The sequence below is a fragment of the Pseudopodoces humilis genome, chromosome 1, assembly GCF_049639895.1.
Source record: "Pseudopodoces humilis isolate 2021_Gansu_Grassland_sample_001 chromosome 1, ASM4963989v1, whole genome shotgun sequence".
NCBI classification, from domain to species: domain Eukaryota; kingdom Metazoa; phylum Chordata; class Aves; order Passeriformes; family Paridae; genus Pseudopodoces; species Pseudopodoces humilis.
Genome location: NC_142200.1, coordinates 4173277 through 4189396, shown reverse-complemented (window position 1 = coordinate 4189396; position 16120 = coordinate 4173277). Strand labels below are relative to the sequence as shown.

The window sequence follows — 16120 nt, the reverse complement described above, 5'->3', positions numbered from 1 at the left end:
TTTAATTTTCAACAGTCATTTTCTAGTCTCTCTTCAAAATCCATCACAAGTTGGACGTAGGACAGGCAAACTTCAGGTTACAAATCACAGGGAATTTAAGTATCCTCCAAGATTTATTTCTGTAAATATCATAAACTCTCACTCATGAATAACTTGCAAGCAAAAAGTTGATTTACACATGCATTCTCTAGCAGTCACTAATTATTTAACTCAGCTTTATCTTAAACCATATATTAATGGAAAATAAAAATCTATTTAAAATTAAACTCTCTGTGAGGAAATGTGGAGAAATTTCAATTCAGTGGCATATTAGATAAAAGGCTTAACTTTCAATCAGATTTCTTTAAAAGAAGGTTCCGAATTCAGTAAGGAAAAAAAAAAAGGAGGAAAAGGAAAAAAAGCAACCACCAGAAGTTGCTGGGATGCTGTGATAATTTAAGCTGAATTTTATCCAAATAACATACAAGTATGGGTAGGACATAAGGATTAACACATTTAACACTTGCCAAGACTGCCACAATACTGAAATGTCCTCTTGAATTAATTTCAGAACAGGTGCATCCCTACATTTCCAAGAACGATTCCAGCAAGATCCAGCTTGGAGAGGTCCTGTGACATGGCTGGGCAGAGTCACCCACAGGGATGGGGACACTGCTGACATTTTTAACAGCACATTGTAATCACAGCAGCCATACAGAACTACAGAAGTGTCAGAGCCTTAACTCCTTCTTCTAAGTCCTCAAGTGAAAAAGTAAAGGAAAAGCACAAACCTTCTCAGAAGGAAGCAAGGGAAGCAATGCAATCAAGAGGGGGAATGTTGACAATTCTCTTCTGTTTATTTGCAGCTAAACAGTTTTGTTTATATTACTGCTTAAAACCTCTAGCTGCAGAAAAAAAATCTTAATTCCTTCTAGGAGGTAATAGATTTGTTTTCACTTTGTGCTCAGAATACTCATTAAACATGCAGGGTAGCAATCTGTAAAAAATTATATGAACATAAGCTGATAGAAAGACCTGAAGAAGTGGCACTGGCAGGCAATTAGAGAAATTCCTGAGACAGGAGGGGGAAAAAAACTACCAGCAGCAATCACAACTATTTTAAAGAACTTGGACATTATCACAAGACATAAAGGAAAAGGCAATATTCAGATTTCAGAGTTTTTCCTCTTTCTTTTCTTTGTAGCCTTAGTTATTCCCACTGATTGCTACTGAGCTAAAGCAAGGACAGGTACACAGGACTACTACTGACTACAGAGAGGAGATAAAAAGAATCATCCTGATAGTGTCAGTTCACAAAAAAAGGTGTATCTTTTCCTCATCACAGATAATGCATTACTCGAATTAGGAACTGTGTATGCCCTGGAGTCAAATGGAGAAAAACTTCAGCTATTGTCAAATTTGTGTGACAACAACCGAAACAGCCTTTCTTACTCTTCCTGTCTTGGCAATTTTGGTCACTCTGTCTCTTAATTAAAAAAAAAAGTATTTACATATAAATAATGCATTACAGAAAATAGACATACAGATATTCATCATCTCTTCACCTTAAATTCATTTAACAGTTGGCTTGACTCAATCCATACTCCTTTCAATTTAGAATCCCCTAGAAAAAGCTCAGAACCTGGTCTTCAGTTTACAAATTGAAATATTGATACTCCACATTTGATCTTCTCCATCACTTCAGAGCAATCACTCCAGAGTCTGAACCTACTCCCCGAGGATTAAACGCTGCAGAGAAACTCTAAACCTTTAGTGTCTGTTTTTCATTTAATTGCTTTCAAATCAAACAGAGCCTGAACAAAACCCACAGACAAACCTGCGAGGAAATTCATTCGCACTACACAGAGCATAACGTGGAAAACACTGTTTCAAGCCTGCTGCTATTCTTTAAGATTTTCCCAATTCATAAAACAGCAGGAAAATGTAAACCAGCAAGCTGGTCATGCAGAGAGAGAAGTATGGAAAATTTCAGTTTATCCTGGGTGATGAGCTAAAATTCAAGGTTTATTTTTAAGGGTTGGAAAAATATAACGCCCACCACAGCTCCAAACAGGTAACCACGCAAATGTAAAGGAATACATTTTTAAAACACAGAAACTAAATTATCAAAATAATCTGTACCTTCCTTCAAAGGAATACAGCAAGGGGGAAAAAAAAGAGGGGGGGAAGAAAAGATGTTAGAGAAGCTGAGAAACTGTGCTGTGCTGCAGCACTACACACTGCTCCAGAGCCAGTCCAGCATATTTCTTTAGGTTAGTCCAAGGCCAGTTCTTCAGACTGGCTGGCAAAATTTTTATGAACTGTTTCACTGTTCTGGAGAATTTAACCATTTGTGCATAAAGGATGAACAGCTCCTCACTTTGCTTGCTACATTCTGAATTTTAAACTCCTTCAAAAGAAAAAGCTTTCCTTGTCTTAGAAACCAATTTTACAAAGGACATTTTCCATTGTTTTCCTAATCCTGTAACCTGCAGGTTTTGACATCCAAAAGCAAGTTTTGCTTCTATAAAATTCAGGCTCTGCTGGGAAAGCACAGGGAGCAGTGACTGAGCAGTTCTTTCTCTCCTGAAATACACAGAAAGACCTTCTAACTCTCCTGAAGGCAATTAAACCTTCAGTCACTGAAGTTTTTACTTTTTAGTTTTTACTTTTTAGTTCTTTTAGGAGAGACATGAGCCAGATAAGAATCATAGAATTATCAGTTCCAGAGATCATCAAGTCCAACCTTTGACCAAATATCACCATGTCCATTAAAAAGCACCACAAAATGCCACATCCAGTCGTTTTTTGAACACTTCCAGGGACAGTGACTCCCCCAGCTCCCTGGGCAGTCCCTTCCACTACTTAACAACTCTTTCAGTGAAGAAATATTTTCCTAATACACATTGCGAGGTTTTTGAAATAGGGTGATTCTGTTGCTCTGAGGAAGGAAGGTAAAAATTAAGATGCAAAATGAAAATGTACCACAGTCAGAATCATAGACAGACTTCTATCCCCATTTGATGTTCTTCTACATATCCTTAAAAAACCTAATGGTCATAGTTTGATTTTCTTTCTGAGTAAGACTCAAGCCTGTGAGCTGAACAAACGAGGAAAAGAGAGCATGAGCTGAGCCTTACAGACTTTCACACGTTAGGCTGGTACAAGGTACTCAACAGATGGCAAGATTCCTGAAAAAGCCAGGCAGGATTTTGTACATGGCAAAGCAACAGTGAGTAGAAAATACTACGAGAGATGAGAAGAGACAAAAACAAAAACCTGGGGGTGGGGGAGGGGGGGGGGGAAGCAGAAAAGCTTCAAAGAGCTAATTATATTAAAAAAAAAATTCTAGACAAAAGTAGAAAGGTGTCAGTGTTCCAGAGGAGGAAAATCAATGACACAGACCTTGGTCTTCCTGACATTCTTTGTGCATGGGAGATACTCTGCAGGCATCAGAAGTGATCTGGGCCATGTCTCCTGTCACTGGCAAAATATAAAGGAAAAGACAAGTAATACTCAGTCACTGTCACTGGACAGCAGCAATCAGAAGGTAAGGGCAAGCAGAGCTATTTGAGATTCCTGCTGTCCGGTTGTCCTTGTGATATTATTTTCCATTCATTCCTCACTGGAGTGAGCTGGATATTATGATAATGCACATTAGAGAAACATCTATGAATTTTGTCCAGAACGCATTTTTTTCTTAAAGCAAAATTATTAAGTTGATTAATTTGGCTTGAATTCTTCCTCCTTTTCTCTTTCAGCCAATATTCCCTAAATGTTTGTTCCTGAAATATAAAGACTTTTATTTATGCCTTCTTGTTCCTTAGGAGATTCAACACAGCCATCTAAGAGAGCCTGGTGTGATGAACACACAGCTCAGCAGGACTTAGCCTGGCACTGCAGAGCGCAGAAAACATGTTGTTTTGCACACAGTTATGTCACAAATTCAGATTTTCAGGGGGAAACAAGGTCCCCTGTGTACAGTAAATAAAGAGAGAATGTCCACAGGCTCATTGTGTTACCTTTTCCATCAGGGACTTTTCAAAGCAAGTGGCTGTCACAAAGAAGGTGAGGTGGGCAGAGCTGCCGCTGCACAAACATCTGAGGATTGGATTGTTTGGGTTTTGCAGGGGATTGAGTTTTTCTACTCCACAGAAATTACTGGCAGTTATTATTCAAAGTTATTAGTAAAATACAAGGTTATAACTGCTCAGACCTGGGGACAGCTTTTGCTTTTCCTCAAATCACATCTCTTAATTTGAACAACAATCATTCCCAGGAATATTCACTGAAGTGGTATAGAACATGACAATAAAATTATTTCTACTTTTATTAATTTTTCCATTAAAAATCTAACGATCACCCTCAATTTCAACTCCATTCCATCCAGACTTGGAGATCATAACCCACACTTGGACACCGAGTACAAAGAACAGTTTCAATTCCAACTATTTTAGTTCTTTTCTGGTAGAAAATTTGTCATGATGAACATGACTGCATGACAGTACCACCACAAAGGAAACCCAAAAGGTCAGTTTCAAAACTGAAACATTAAAAAAATGTTCATTATAATTCAGAAAACTTTAAAACTTTACAGAAATACAGCTTCAAGAGCAAAAGCAGCACTTTGGGGCCAATCATCACTGAGCTGTATAATAGTGAAGGAAAAGCAGTGTCCTCCTTCCTTCAGAATTTCTGTCATACACAAAAGTTCTGAATAAAATTCTAAAAATAATTGGTCCCACATTATCTCATTTACAATAAGTAGAGAAAAAAAGATACCTAGGGAAGAAGGCTCTTTATTATTTTAAAACCCAATGGTGGAAGTTGAAGGTATGATGAATTAGAGCTAATGGTAAAATGCACTTTTAAAGGGCTAATTCACCATTACAGGAACTGCTGTAAGGATGGAAAAAGTTTTCTGCCGCTGAAATATTTCCATAAAATTGGCTAACTTCCAAAAATGCCTGCTTCAGCTCAGCGTTCTTGGCTTTATGCTGAAATCTCAGAGGTAAATTTATCACGATCAGTAGGAAGTTTTCCACCAAGGCTACAAGAATAGATTCCCAGCATCTGGATAACATTCCATCTTTTTTATGATTCAGCTCATTTGCTCTCCATTTGTAGCTATTCTCCTCATTATTCTAGCCTGGAGAACCTATAGTTTACAGGCGATAACCAAGCAAACAAATAAACTCAGGGAGAAGATGTGGATTGCCAACAGCACTGCACTGACCAACAAGAGGTAGAAAAAGAAATGAAGAATAACATGGAAGAATTTAAACAAAAAGATACAGACAGCTGCCCATAGGAACAAGCACCATGAAAGGGGCAAAATCCAGAAATGGCTTTTGGTAAAAGATCAAGGTTCTAGGGAAAAAACCTTGAAAACCTTATGTTGAATTTCTCCAGCAGTGAAGAATGCAGGATTTCAGATTACTTTTTCATATTCTTAAGAAACAAGATTACGTCACCTGTTTCTCATCCTCTTCATAGGATGGAGCTTTTGGTGGTTATTTTGACCATATTCCCAACTGTACATCTTGTGTGATCTTGGGACGAGTAACTTATTCCTCCTTCTGGACTGTCAGCTGCTGTATCAAATGGCAGCAACAGTAATAATTATCTGTGACTTGTAATAAAAATATTACTTGCATTTGCACAGTGTCTAACCAAAAATGAGTGAGTTCAAAATTCAAAAATGAGTGGAATTTCATGGAATTACTCAAGAAAGTTACTGAAATGGACTGCTCACCTTTCTGGGCATTTGATACAAAGATATAACCTAGCTGAAAGTAAACTTGATAGAATTTAGACACATTAGATACTGACATTATGTAATCTAGAAGCTTCCTTGCTCCAGAGATTAACTTTATTACAAAATATGTATTTTAATTGCTTCTTGTCATTTATCTTTTTCTCTTCTCAGACCTATTTCAGTTAAACCAATAATATTTTAAGAGCCCCAGGTTTAAAATTAGCAAGTCATTCTGAGTTCCCCATTCTCACCAATCTGCCAAGTGTGATGTATTATGCTCACTGTATTTAATAACTACAGACAGATGAAGCACATCCAAGTCACTTAACAGTAATATTTATACTAATGTATCATCAAACTACACACCTCTAAGTGGTACAGAAAATACTCCACACAATAATAACATGCACCAGTGCAAAGGATTGATTTCCCAATGTAATATTCATAGTACTTTTGATCTTCTACTACCAGAGAACATGCTGTTTATTCCATTTAAACACAAGAACATTAGGAATTTAATTTACTCTAAGATTACACCTACAGCAAATCGGGTCTAAATGAATCACAGTGAAACATCTAAGAAATGACATTCTATTTGATCAAAACCCTCAAATCCTTACACTTTCCCCTCATCACATAACACTTTTTTCATCACCTGTTTTTCCCTCTCTCACATCATCAGTCACTGCAATACATAGCAAGATCAGAAATTTAATGACAAAACAGAGAAACCAATTTCATAAAATGACCAACAAAATACAAGCTGGATCTGTTTTATCTAACTCAGTATTAAAAACTGCATTCATTTAATTCTCAGGATTTTTTTTATTTGTCTTACAAAGAATTTCCTCTCCTTCTGATAATTTTAGATAATTTTCATTGCTTGGAAATTTAAGTATTTTGATGTCAATCTTGTCCTACTCCCCCTAACAAAGAGTCAGCCTCTGATTGATCAATGATAAATTTAGCACATCATCATTCTTAGTACTAAATTAAACAGCTTTAAACACACTTGTAAATAAATTGAAATTCTCTTAAGCAATCCCTCTTCCAGACCAACTTACTAAAAACTTTCAGTCTATGACATTTAAAACCTGGTTTACCCATAAACAGCAAATGTGGAGCTTGCTGGGATGACTCTCCAGTCACTTCCCTCAGTGAAACAAAGTTGGTAAAGCAGACTCTGAGGTGCCCTTTCAAAAATGCCTTGGCATCAATTACAGCCATCACATTCTGCACTTCCCATTCCTTCTGAACAAAACCACCACACTTGACCTACTCTTCTGAAGTCCCCACAGTGATAAATTACTAAACTTCATTCTCTTTCTCATACTCCTGGGGGAAGCAGCTATTAAAAATGCCACTTCTAGCTAAGCAGAACATTCATAGTCTAAAGATTCTACTTCTGTTTTATCAAGATGCTCTTTATCTCCTTGGCCAGCTGCCTAAAAATCAGAACAAAACTCTTAGCCTTACTATGATCTGCCCCTATGATTAAGGAAAATACTTGAACCAAAAAAAGTTATTTGAAATATTAAGAAACTGAACTTGCTTGCAGATTTATTTATTCTCAAATGGAGAGAAAAAACTATGGCACAACCTGCAGTAAAGCTATTCTTCATTACTTGTCAATGCACTAAGTTTTGTGGGTAAAATACCACAGAAAATTATTAAATCAATAAAATTTATGGAATTTCAAAAAAGTTCCATCAAACATTTGGAAATAAAACATTATCATATGTAGGATGAGCAATATTTAAGTAAAAATGCAGCACAAGGATGAAACCAACTTCAGCAGCAAATGTCTGGATCTACAACACAAGCACTGTAAAAGTACACAGGTAAGGAACAAGTAAAAAGGCACCTGAAATAAAGAGTGGTCTTTGATCCAAACCCTGTCTGACCTCCCTCATCTGTTCTCATTAAAAGAGAAAAACTAAACACACAAGAACTTGCAGGTGCAAAATCAATGCGTAAAACCCTGAAGGGATTCTGGATTTGTGACACCTGACCATGGCACACACAGCAGGTTACATTCTGAGAGCTCCAGGCTGCAGGGGCTCTCTGACCTCTGGAAGGACATTTTGAGGAAATTTATCGTCCAATGCAAGCAGAGCATTCACACAAACATCTCAGTTTCTAATTATTCTGAAAATTTCTTACAGAGCTGACTGGACTTTCACCACCCTGTTCCAGGTGTTTCTTCCTACCCTCTCTCCCTCCACTTCAAGTTTCTAGCTCAGCAGGTCCTCACATGATCCCATCTTTATTATTTCTCCATTATTCTAACCCTGTCAACTTCCTCTCCTTTTCTCCCCTCACCTTCTATACACCCAACACCCTCCTACAAAAGCCAACTTCAGTATTAAGATTTTTTCCTTTCTTATCACAATGTCATTATGGATGTGACCACCTCCAGCTGTTCACATAAGCTCTGTTTATTGTGTTGGTGTCAACTTTCATTTTTCTTTGTTCATTTTTAGACAAGAGAGAGATGAAGTGTGGTTTATACAGGAGATGGTACCTGCAGCTACTCCTGATGAGAGGTTTGTTTGGGTACAAGCAGGGCATCATCATTTGTTTTCTGAGTGGCAATGAAGAAAGTCCACAGAAACAGAGCTTTTGACAGGCAGACAGTGAATCTATCCATTTTTTTTTCTATTAGTACTTTATAAAATTTTTAATCCTTCTTTCATGTCAAATAAGATGGGAAAAATAGCAACTTCTAAAACATATTGCATTGAAATTGCTGATGCTACTATGATAATATTGAAAGTAAAATTCCAGACAAGCTGAATTATTTTAATTTATCCAAATCCACGGGGTAGAAGAGTTTTTTCCACCCCTGGCTCTAGGGAATAGCTTTTGTAAAATATTTTCTTAATGTTCTGAATTACAGCCTTCCCTAGGGCACAACAGACTGTTCCCTTCTTGAGAGAACAATTCACAGGAGAAGGGAGGAAGAGGAGTGGTGAGCAGGAATTGTGTGCAATACTCAATTATTTATAGACCTTAAGGGAAGGTAAGCAATGCTGAACTGGGCAGGGAAGGAAAGTTAAAAGCATTTAGACCCAGACTGCTCAAAAATTGCCAGTTTTCATCCAGATCCAGATCATAATCAAATTTTGCCAGACAGGGACCAACTGCCAAAAACCCATCTCTCCCTTGTTTTTTCAGAACAGCTCTATTTTCATAATCCACTTTATCTCAAAGAAAACTGCAATCCTTGCCCAGGAAGGCAAGAAAAAACACTTTGCTGACCTGGCAAAGGTTGATGTGGCTCACAGCTCCAATCTGAGCAGGCTTCAGGAAATGTGAGTGGCCTTCTGGCACTCATATCACAAACCGTCAATTATAAAAATAATATCTATATATTATTTTGATAAAAATACGATTTGGAAGTGAAATAGCTTTGTTTATTTTTTTTATCTTCTACCATCTTGAAAGTTATTAGGGAAACAAGAAACGTAAGACTTGACATGTTTAATACTCAGGGAGAACTCAGGGCCACAGAATTTACAAGCATAGTACTGAATTACAAAATAGGACAGTGTGGAAGTACAACATTTAAAATGGAAGATATATTTGTGCCTTAGATCTCATTCCTATATTCACATTTCTTCAATTAAAAGAATCTAAATTTCAGTTGTGTTCTACAGACTTAACATCCGCTCTAATTTCAGCAGTACCCAAAATTATTTAAAAAATTAAAAAAAAAAAAAATCCCCACTTGTTCTGTTTAAAGGCTTAAACTTAGAATAGATATAAGGCTTATGAATGAAAGGAGTTAGAGCTTAAAGTATCAACAATATAAAGTTTGTCCCTATTAGCAGAGTAAAGCCTGAGAACTGAATAGAAAAAAATCCAATTAAGGCCTGTATCTCATCTTAATACACTGCTGAGTAAATCAGAAAAGATACATTAAAGACAGTGTGTTAAATTAAATTAGCTCTACATACTGTATTTTAACACTTCCTACCATTTACTGAGAGTGCAGAAACAGAGAAGTTTTATGAGAGTACTTAAACCTCTCCAGCTCCTGCAGCTGAATCGCCAGAATTACAGCTCACATTCAGGATGCAGAGGGAAATTCTCCTGAACAAACAAGTCTCAAAACAAATAAAGAAGTCAGCCAAATCCCTTATAAATTATAAACCAGCGCTGTCTGCCAAACAACTGGCCAGTAAGCACTGGGTGTGTTTAACAGTTTAAAACAAGATTTTAAAAAACTCACAATATGATTCCAAAGTTTTCATCATCCAGCTAAAGGAGTTCTCCATTTCATTTGGGTTGGACTGATCTCTAAAGCTCAAGTCCATATGGAAAATGGAATGAAGTGCCAGTGTGTTTCTTCCATCTGACAAGAACTAGACTACACCACATAATCTCAGCTTCCAAGCATGAAAAGCAGTGCAGAATTCCCTAGGTTAAAACTGACAATGTTTGCTGAGAGATTAAGACATCTGGCTAAATTTCTCACTGCAGCTTTTGCATTTAGACATCGAATAGTTGAATGTCTAAACACACTGCAGTGTTAGTCAAAAAGTAACAGGTTGAGCCTCAAAACTGACATCCACACACCAGTATCACCATAGCAATGGTGAAAGGTTGAGTTGCCTAAGCAGGGTAAATCATCCTTTCATGCAGATGCACCCTGGAAGAAGCAAGGAGTTTAGACAAAGCTCATCCCAACCACCCAGCACTGAGCAGCACAAAAGAGTATCTGAACATAATATTACAGCGTGAGATTCTATTCAGCTTGAGGGTATAAGCAAGCTTTATGATGAGGTCATAAAGCAATTTTTACACTGAATTTATGAGCTCATTGTAACAGTCATTTCCAGAAGCCAGTGACTGGTTTATTAGGAGACAGCCTGCAGCAAAATTGGAAACAGAGATTGCAGAGAAGCTCAAGTGCAATATCCAAGACTGAAGCACAAATATTGTAAGGCAAACAAGTAGGGAGGGAAGGTTTAAGTATGAGGCTTATAAATATCCAAACAAGGACATTTCAGAATCAGCAACACGAGAAGCATTGATTTACATTCCCTTCCATTTGCAGAAATTCACTTTTATTTGAAGATGAGCTTATGCACAGCATGCAGGATTGAAAAATAACCACTACCCCTGAATATTCACACCAGACACCTATTGTTAAATCATGAATAAGTGACAGAAGAGTGTTTTCACCATACAAATTGTTAAAGATCCATGTTGCTTCTTAACTTGAAAACTCCCACTTGCTTCTTACATTAGTCCTTGTCAAACCACTCTAATTGGCACAACAATAAACCAAATGTAACCCAGTGCTCATCCCCAACTGCCCACAAACCCATATTTGTTCTGCTGCCACAGGGAGAAACTCAAGGATCTTTTAAGGAGGTTTTAGGGAACCCAAAAAGGTTCATAAATATCAAATATTTTGAGACTCAGTATCAAAGGGAACCTTGGATCGTCTCTCATGTGTGAATCCGAGCTTGTTTCATTTCAGACAGCAATGTCTGAGCAAAAGCATTTGACCATGAATATTATTTATGTACTCAAAGATACCCAGTCTAAAACAGTGAGACTCAAACCCAAAACTACAGCAAAATTCCTCAAACCTCAGCCAAGAGAACCGGACCACAGCATTAATTATATCTTTAAATGCCTAACTGACTGGATTGTTTACAGTAACTCCCCGATTCTATGGTTTGGAATTTATCTAGCTTTCATTTTAAGCTACTGGTGGTTCCTGTGCTGCTTCCTACTAAAGAACAGCATTAAAACAGAAGTCACAAGCAGAAATACACATTATCACAGAATGTCTGCCTAAAGAGGCAAATACATCTCCTCAGTTATAACAGGTAATTTTTTCTGGTCATTTACCCACTACCCACTATGTCTGTCCATGTACATAGAGACTTAATTATGTGGCCAGTCCAGCGAATCAAAAAAACATTTCTAACATAGTTCTGAATAGTTCTGAGCTCCATAGACATTTTTAATCCAAGCAGGTCCAATTATTGGCTCATAGTAGTTTAATTGGCCCAAACTCCAGGCTAGCTACAGGTGCTGTACCACAGTGATGCTCATCAGGCTCGGGACACAGAGACATTTACTCAGCAAAGAACTCTTTGATGCTGTTGGAATGTGTATTCTCTAGTCAAAATAGTTTTGATCATCTGAATGGTTGTTCCATCAAAAAATACCAATTAAATCAAAATTCATTCCATAAACCTGGCAACAGGATCCAGCATGTGCCTTCCCACTACTACACATGTTAAAAACCAAGTTTCTGCAGGCCTCCAACATCCTTCGAATACTATCACATAGCTCATTGGGAACCTGTAATTTCTTGGTTGCCAGGACAACTGACTGACAAGCAGAAAGTGCACCAAAATGCCTTTTTCTTCATGCACTTGGTGCAAAGTTCTGCATTTCTAGATTTTTTAGCTCTATCTTGAAGTAACACTCCCCTTGCTGCTGTCACTGAGAAGTGTGTATAGGTCAGACATTCTAAACAAAGCCTTGAACTTAAAAATTAATGCTGGACATTTTATTCACTTAAATAGCAAATTATTTCCTCAATCATGCTGATTTATATTTATAAACAATTTGGAAACACCTTGCTATGTCATAAAACACAAAGGCTTTAGTCATTTTGCTGACACCTTTTCTGTGCTCTAGTCATGTTTTCTGCAGAATCAATTGATGATGAATTAGCAGTGCTAATGGTCCAAAAGAAACACACACAAATTAACAGTTTCATCTGTTTATTGCTCAGATGGAATTCTCATTGTGAAGGAAGCAAATTCACAGGCAAAGCAAGTAATTGAGAAAAGCAGAACCTGTGTTTGCTTCTCAGCCACACACATGACGCCAAATATTGCCACGTGCAACACTCGCTCTAATTCCTGATGGGATGAGCTGATGCAGAACACGGATCTGTGCAGGGAATGTATCAAATACTGCACACAACACAACGTTCACCAGAAGTTGGGAAGAGACCAATGAAGTGCTGCAGTCCATTATTTACAATCTTGCCTATTATCATCTTAAATCATATCTTCTTCAAATCTGGCCATTATGAAGCTAAACTTAATTCATGCTCAAAACAAATTACACCTTCAACAGGTAAGATCTGCCACAGAAAAGCAAAGAACAGCTTAGGCCAGGGCAGACTCTTGGTAAGCACAGTGCAGCTTCCACCTACACAACTGTTCTCCCACCTACACAACTGTTCTTCCACCCACACAATTCTTCTTCTACCCTGCTACTTTTATTTACTTCTCCTTTGACTCTCTCAACTGTTCTGTTTTACTACTTGTATGAACACCACTAAAAAAAACTCACTGCAAGAAAGCCAAGAATTCACAGAGAAGCACCTTCCTATAGAGTAAATAGTAGGAGAAAGCACCATGAGGTGAGCTGACAGCTCCCCCAGTACACCACAGGGACAGCCAGCTCTGCAATTTCCACTCATAGCCTGATCTTTCTTCACCTTTTTTGTTTGTTGGCTCTAATACAACAATCCAAACACAGAACATCAAACTGTGCTAAAGAAAAAACCAAAGGGAAATATTTATGAGACAAGGAAACCTTTGGTTTTTAATCACACAACAAACCATAGCACAGTACAACAAAAAACCACAGTTTTTACTCATTTTGATGTCATTCCCTTACCTTGACATGACTGAAATCACCAACTTTACTGCTTTCTTGGGGATTAAGAGGTTTGGTCTCCACTCTTGGTTTGACAACCTGCCGGAAAGGACTGGAGAGTGGGAGTCCACTGACACTGATTCCATCTGGGGAACAGAATAAATAGAATTACTTCTGCTTGTCTAACACTATGTTTTGTTCCAATTAATTTATACCTGTATTAGCAAAGGGAGAGAAAATACACAAAAAGTGATATTAACCTTTTACACAAAAAAACAAAAGTCAAAGACTATTTAGCTGTTTCTCCCAGGACACCAAAAATAACCAAACTTGAACACATCAAAAACTCAGTGAATATCACGGGAAGGATGGCAACTGCGTTTGAAATATCACAACAGAAATATCAGAGTTAATAATATAAAATCAGTTTTTACATTTACAGTATTAAAATAAAAATCAAAGTGTGTGGTTTTCCATGACAGTGTGACCCTATCAGCTCCTTAGGATCTTTAAATTAATTTCTGCTACGAGGATTTCTTTTTCAAGTATATAGTGGAAGATGACAGAAAATAGAGATGTCATGTTTTGTACATCTACTGATGCAAAAATAGCTAAAATAGTTCTCATTTATAAAGGAGGCAGAATGGAAACTTAAGGTTTCCATGGAAGAGACAACAAAAAGGCTTAAGAAATAGCCTGAAAGGAATGTCCCCAGTTTGGTGCTTACTCCCAGCCTGGGAACTTGCACACATAGGATAACAGCAGAAGACAACACAACAACAGTGTCTGTTACTGCCAGCAAGGTGTAACTTGAAGGTAAATGAATGCACTGCAGCATATCTGGGGTTCTCAACCCAACCAGGGCTCTACTTTAAGCACAAACTTAAAATGTGTGAAAATTACTGCTGAGTCAAAAGAGTTAGAAGAACAAGAGAATTAAAAACATGGAGCTTTAACAGACAGGAAAACTATTTGACTGGACTATTTGTTATTATTTAGATTTACATACAAAGAAGAGAAAGACTTTGTTCCTTGATGCTGTGCAGAGCAACTGCAATCCACAAACACAAGCAAAATATCATGTACAGCAGCAGATACAGCTGAACACACAGGAAACACCAACTTGTGACACAAAATCCAAACATATTTCCTGAATTGCTCCTATGAAATCTGGACATGTTGAGGATACGTTCCACAAAAGAAGAAACCGTAAGAATAAGATGGAACATGAAAGGGATTTTGCTTCATTAAACTTCACAGGTACCCAAACGAGAAAACAAAGGGAGTATACCTATATTCCCACACTTGCAATTTCCTTCACTAAGTAATTCTAAAATGCACCTTAGCACTGAATAAATATCCTGTTCTATCAGTTCCTGTTTCCTGGGACAGCAGGACAGGAGGTGAGGGCACCCTGCCCGTGCAATGCAGCATGAACGAGACAAAATACAGATAGAAACACAGAACTACATTTGATCACAGGCTTTGAAAGCTGCTCTTCCAAAATGAAAATTAGAAGTTTTAACTGAGGAAAAATATTCTTCTCCAACTGATGAATGATTTTCACTAGTTCTATATTTAGAACAAAAACTGACACTGACTGGTGCATAAAATTGCAAATTAAAACATGAAAAGAACGAAGTATGAAAACCTGCATGGCATTAGTCAGATTTTCCACTTTTTATATGGCATGAGGTTTACTTCTTTGAAAGAAGAATAGGTAACACCTAAAACAACATCACAAAGATACAATTAATGCCTTTCTTAACTATTTTGTCCTTTAAAATCCCATTTTACTTTTATTCTCTACAGTGTTTGGGGGAAGAAAAGACAATAGTTTAAACATTATCTTTGAAAAGAAGAAATTTTTGACTCTAATCTGTATCTGAAAAAGGAGGTCTTCTAGCAAAGGAGAGGAGACATCAGGATGAAAGGGAAGTCCAAGGCAACTTGGTAGTGGTTGAACTTTCTGTCTCAAGTCTGTGGCACTCTCACAGAGCCAGTGCCAGGTACTTTGTTATGCTGCAAATGACTCAGCCCTTCACAGCCTGGACTGCTCAAAGCAAGTTCTCTGTCAGAGAACAAAAGAATTATTTTCTGCCACCATTTTTTTTTTTTTAACTATTTTGGGTTTTTTTGTTCTTTGATCAGGCAGCAATGGGGGAAAAGACCTTGCCCAGCTCCTCTGCAATACATTAAATAGTCAGAATGGGGTAAATCCTGTTAAAAACCCTGGTAGGCTGCAGAACTTAATGATGGCAGAAGGAAACAGTAATCACCAATGAAGCAGTTCTCCAGAAGTTTTACATTATTGATACTTAAATTTTTTGAGATTTCATACATTTTATTTTCTCTCATGAAGTTTAGAGAGATGAAGACACTAAATCCTCCACAGTTTTGTTTTGTCAATCCCTACTGTCAAACATCCTAAGCAGCCTTGTACTATAAAAAGAGTAATTGTCTTTCTACTCTGTCCAGAAATTTTCCTAATTTCAACAATCCACACTGAATATTTCCATGGTAACAGCATATGACCAACATTTTTTCCATGGTAACTGCAAAAACACAGCTTGCCTTTCCAACATCCCAGTCACTGCTGTCACAACAGAGCAAAATCTCTTACCAGCATTTCCTCTCTCCTGTCAGATGTTAAGTAAATTGTCAATTTAACTTCATTAGCCACTTTCCAAGCACACTGCACAGAAGAATCCCACAAAATTTCTTACTTGAATGAGGGAA

General features: G+C 37.4%; 1 protein-coding gene across 3 annotated transcripts in view; it reads right to left on the bottom strand.

Moving 5' to 3' along the window:
- Positions 1-16120, bottom strand: part of TRAPPC9 (trafficking protein particle complex subunit 9) — a 441139-nt gene that overhangs the window by 348660 nt on the left and 76359 nt on the right. For all 3 annotated transcript variants that reach the window (XM_014257635.2, XM_005516888.3, XM_014257640.2), the window contains one exon: positions 13403-13527. In XM_014257635.2, coding sequence (XP_014113110.1) covers positions 13403-13527 — 125 coding nt within the window. The remainder of the gene's footprint in view (positions 1-13402; positions 13528-16120) is intronic.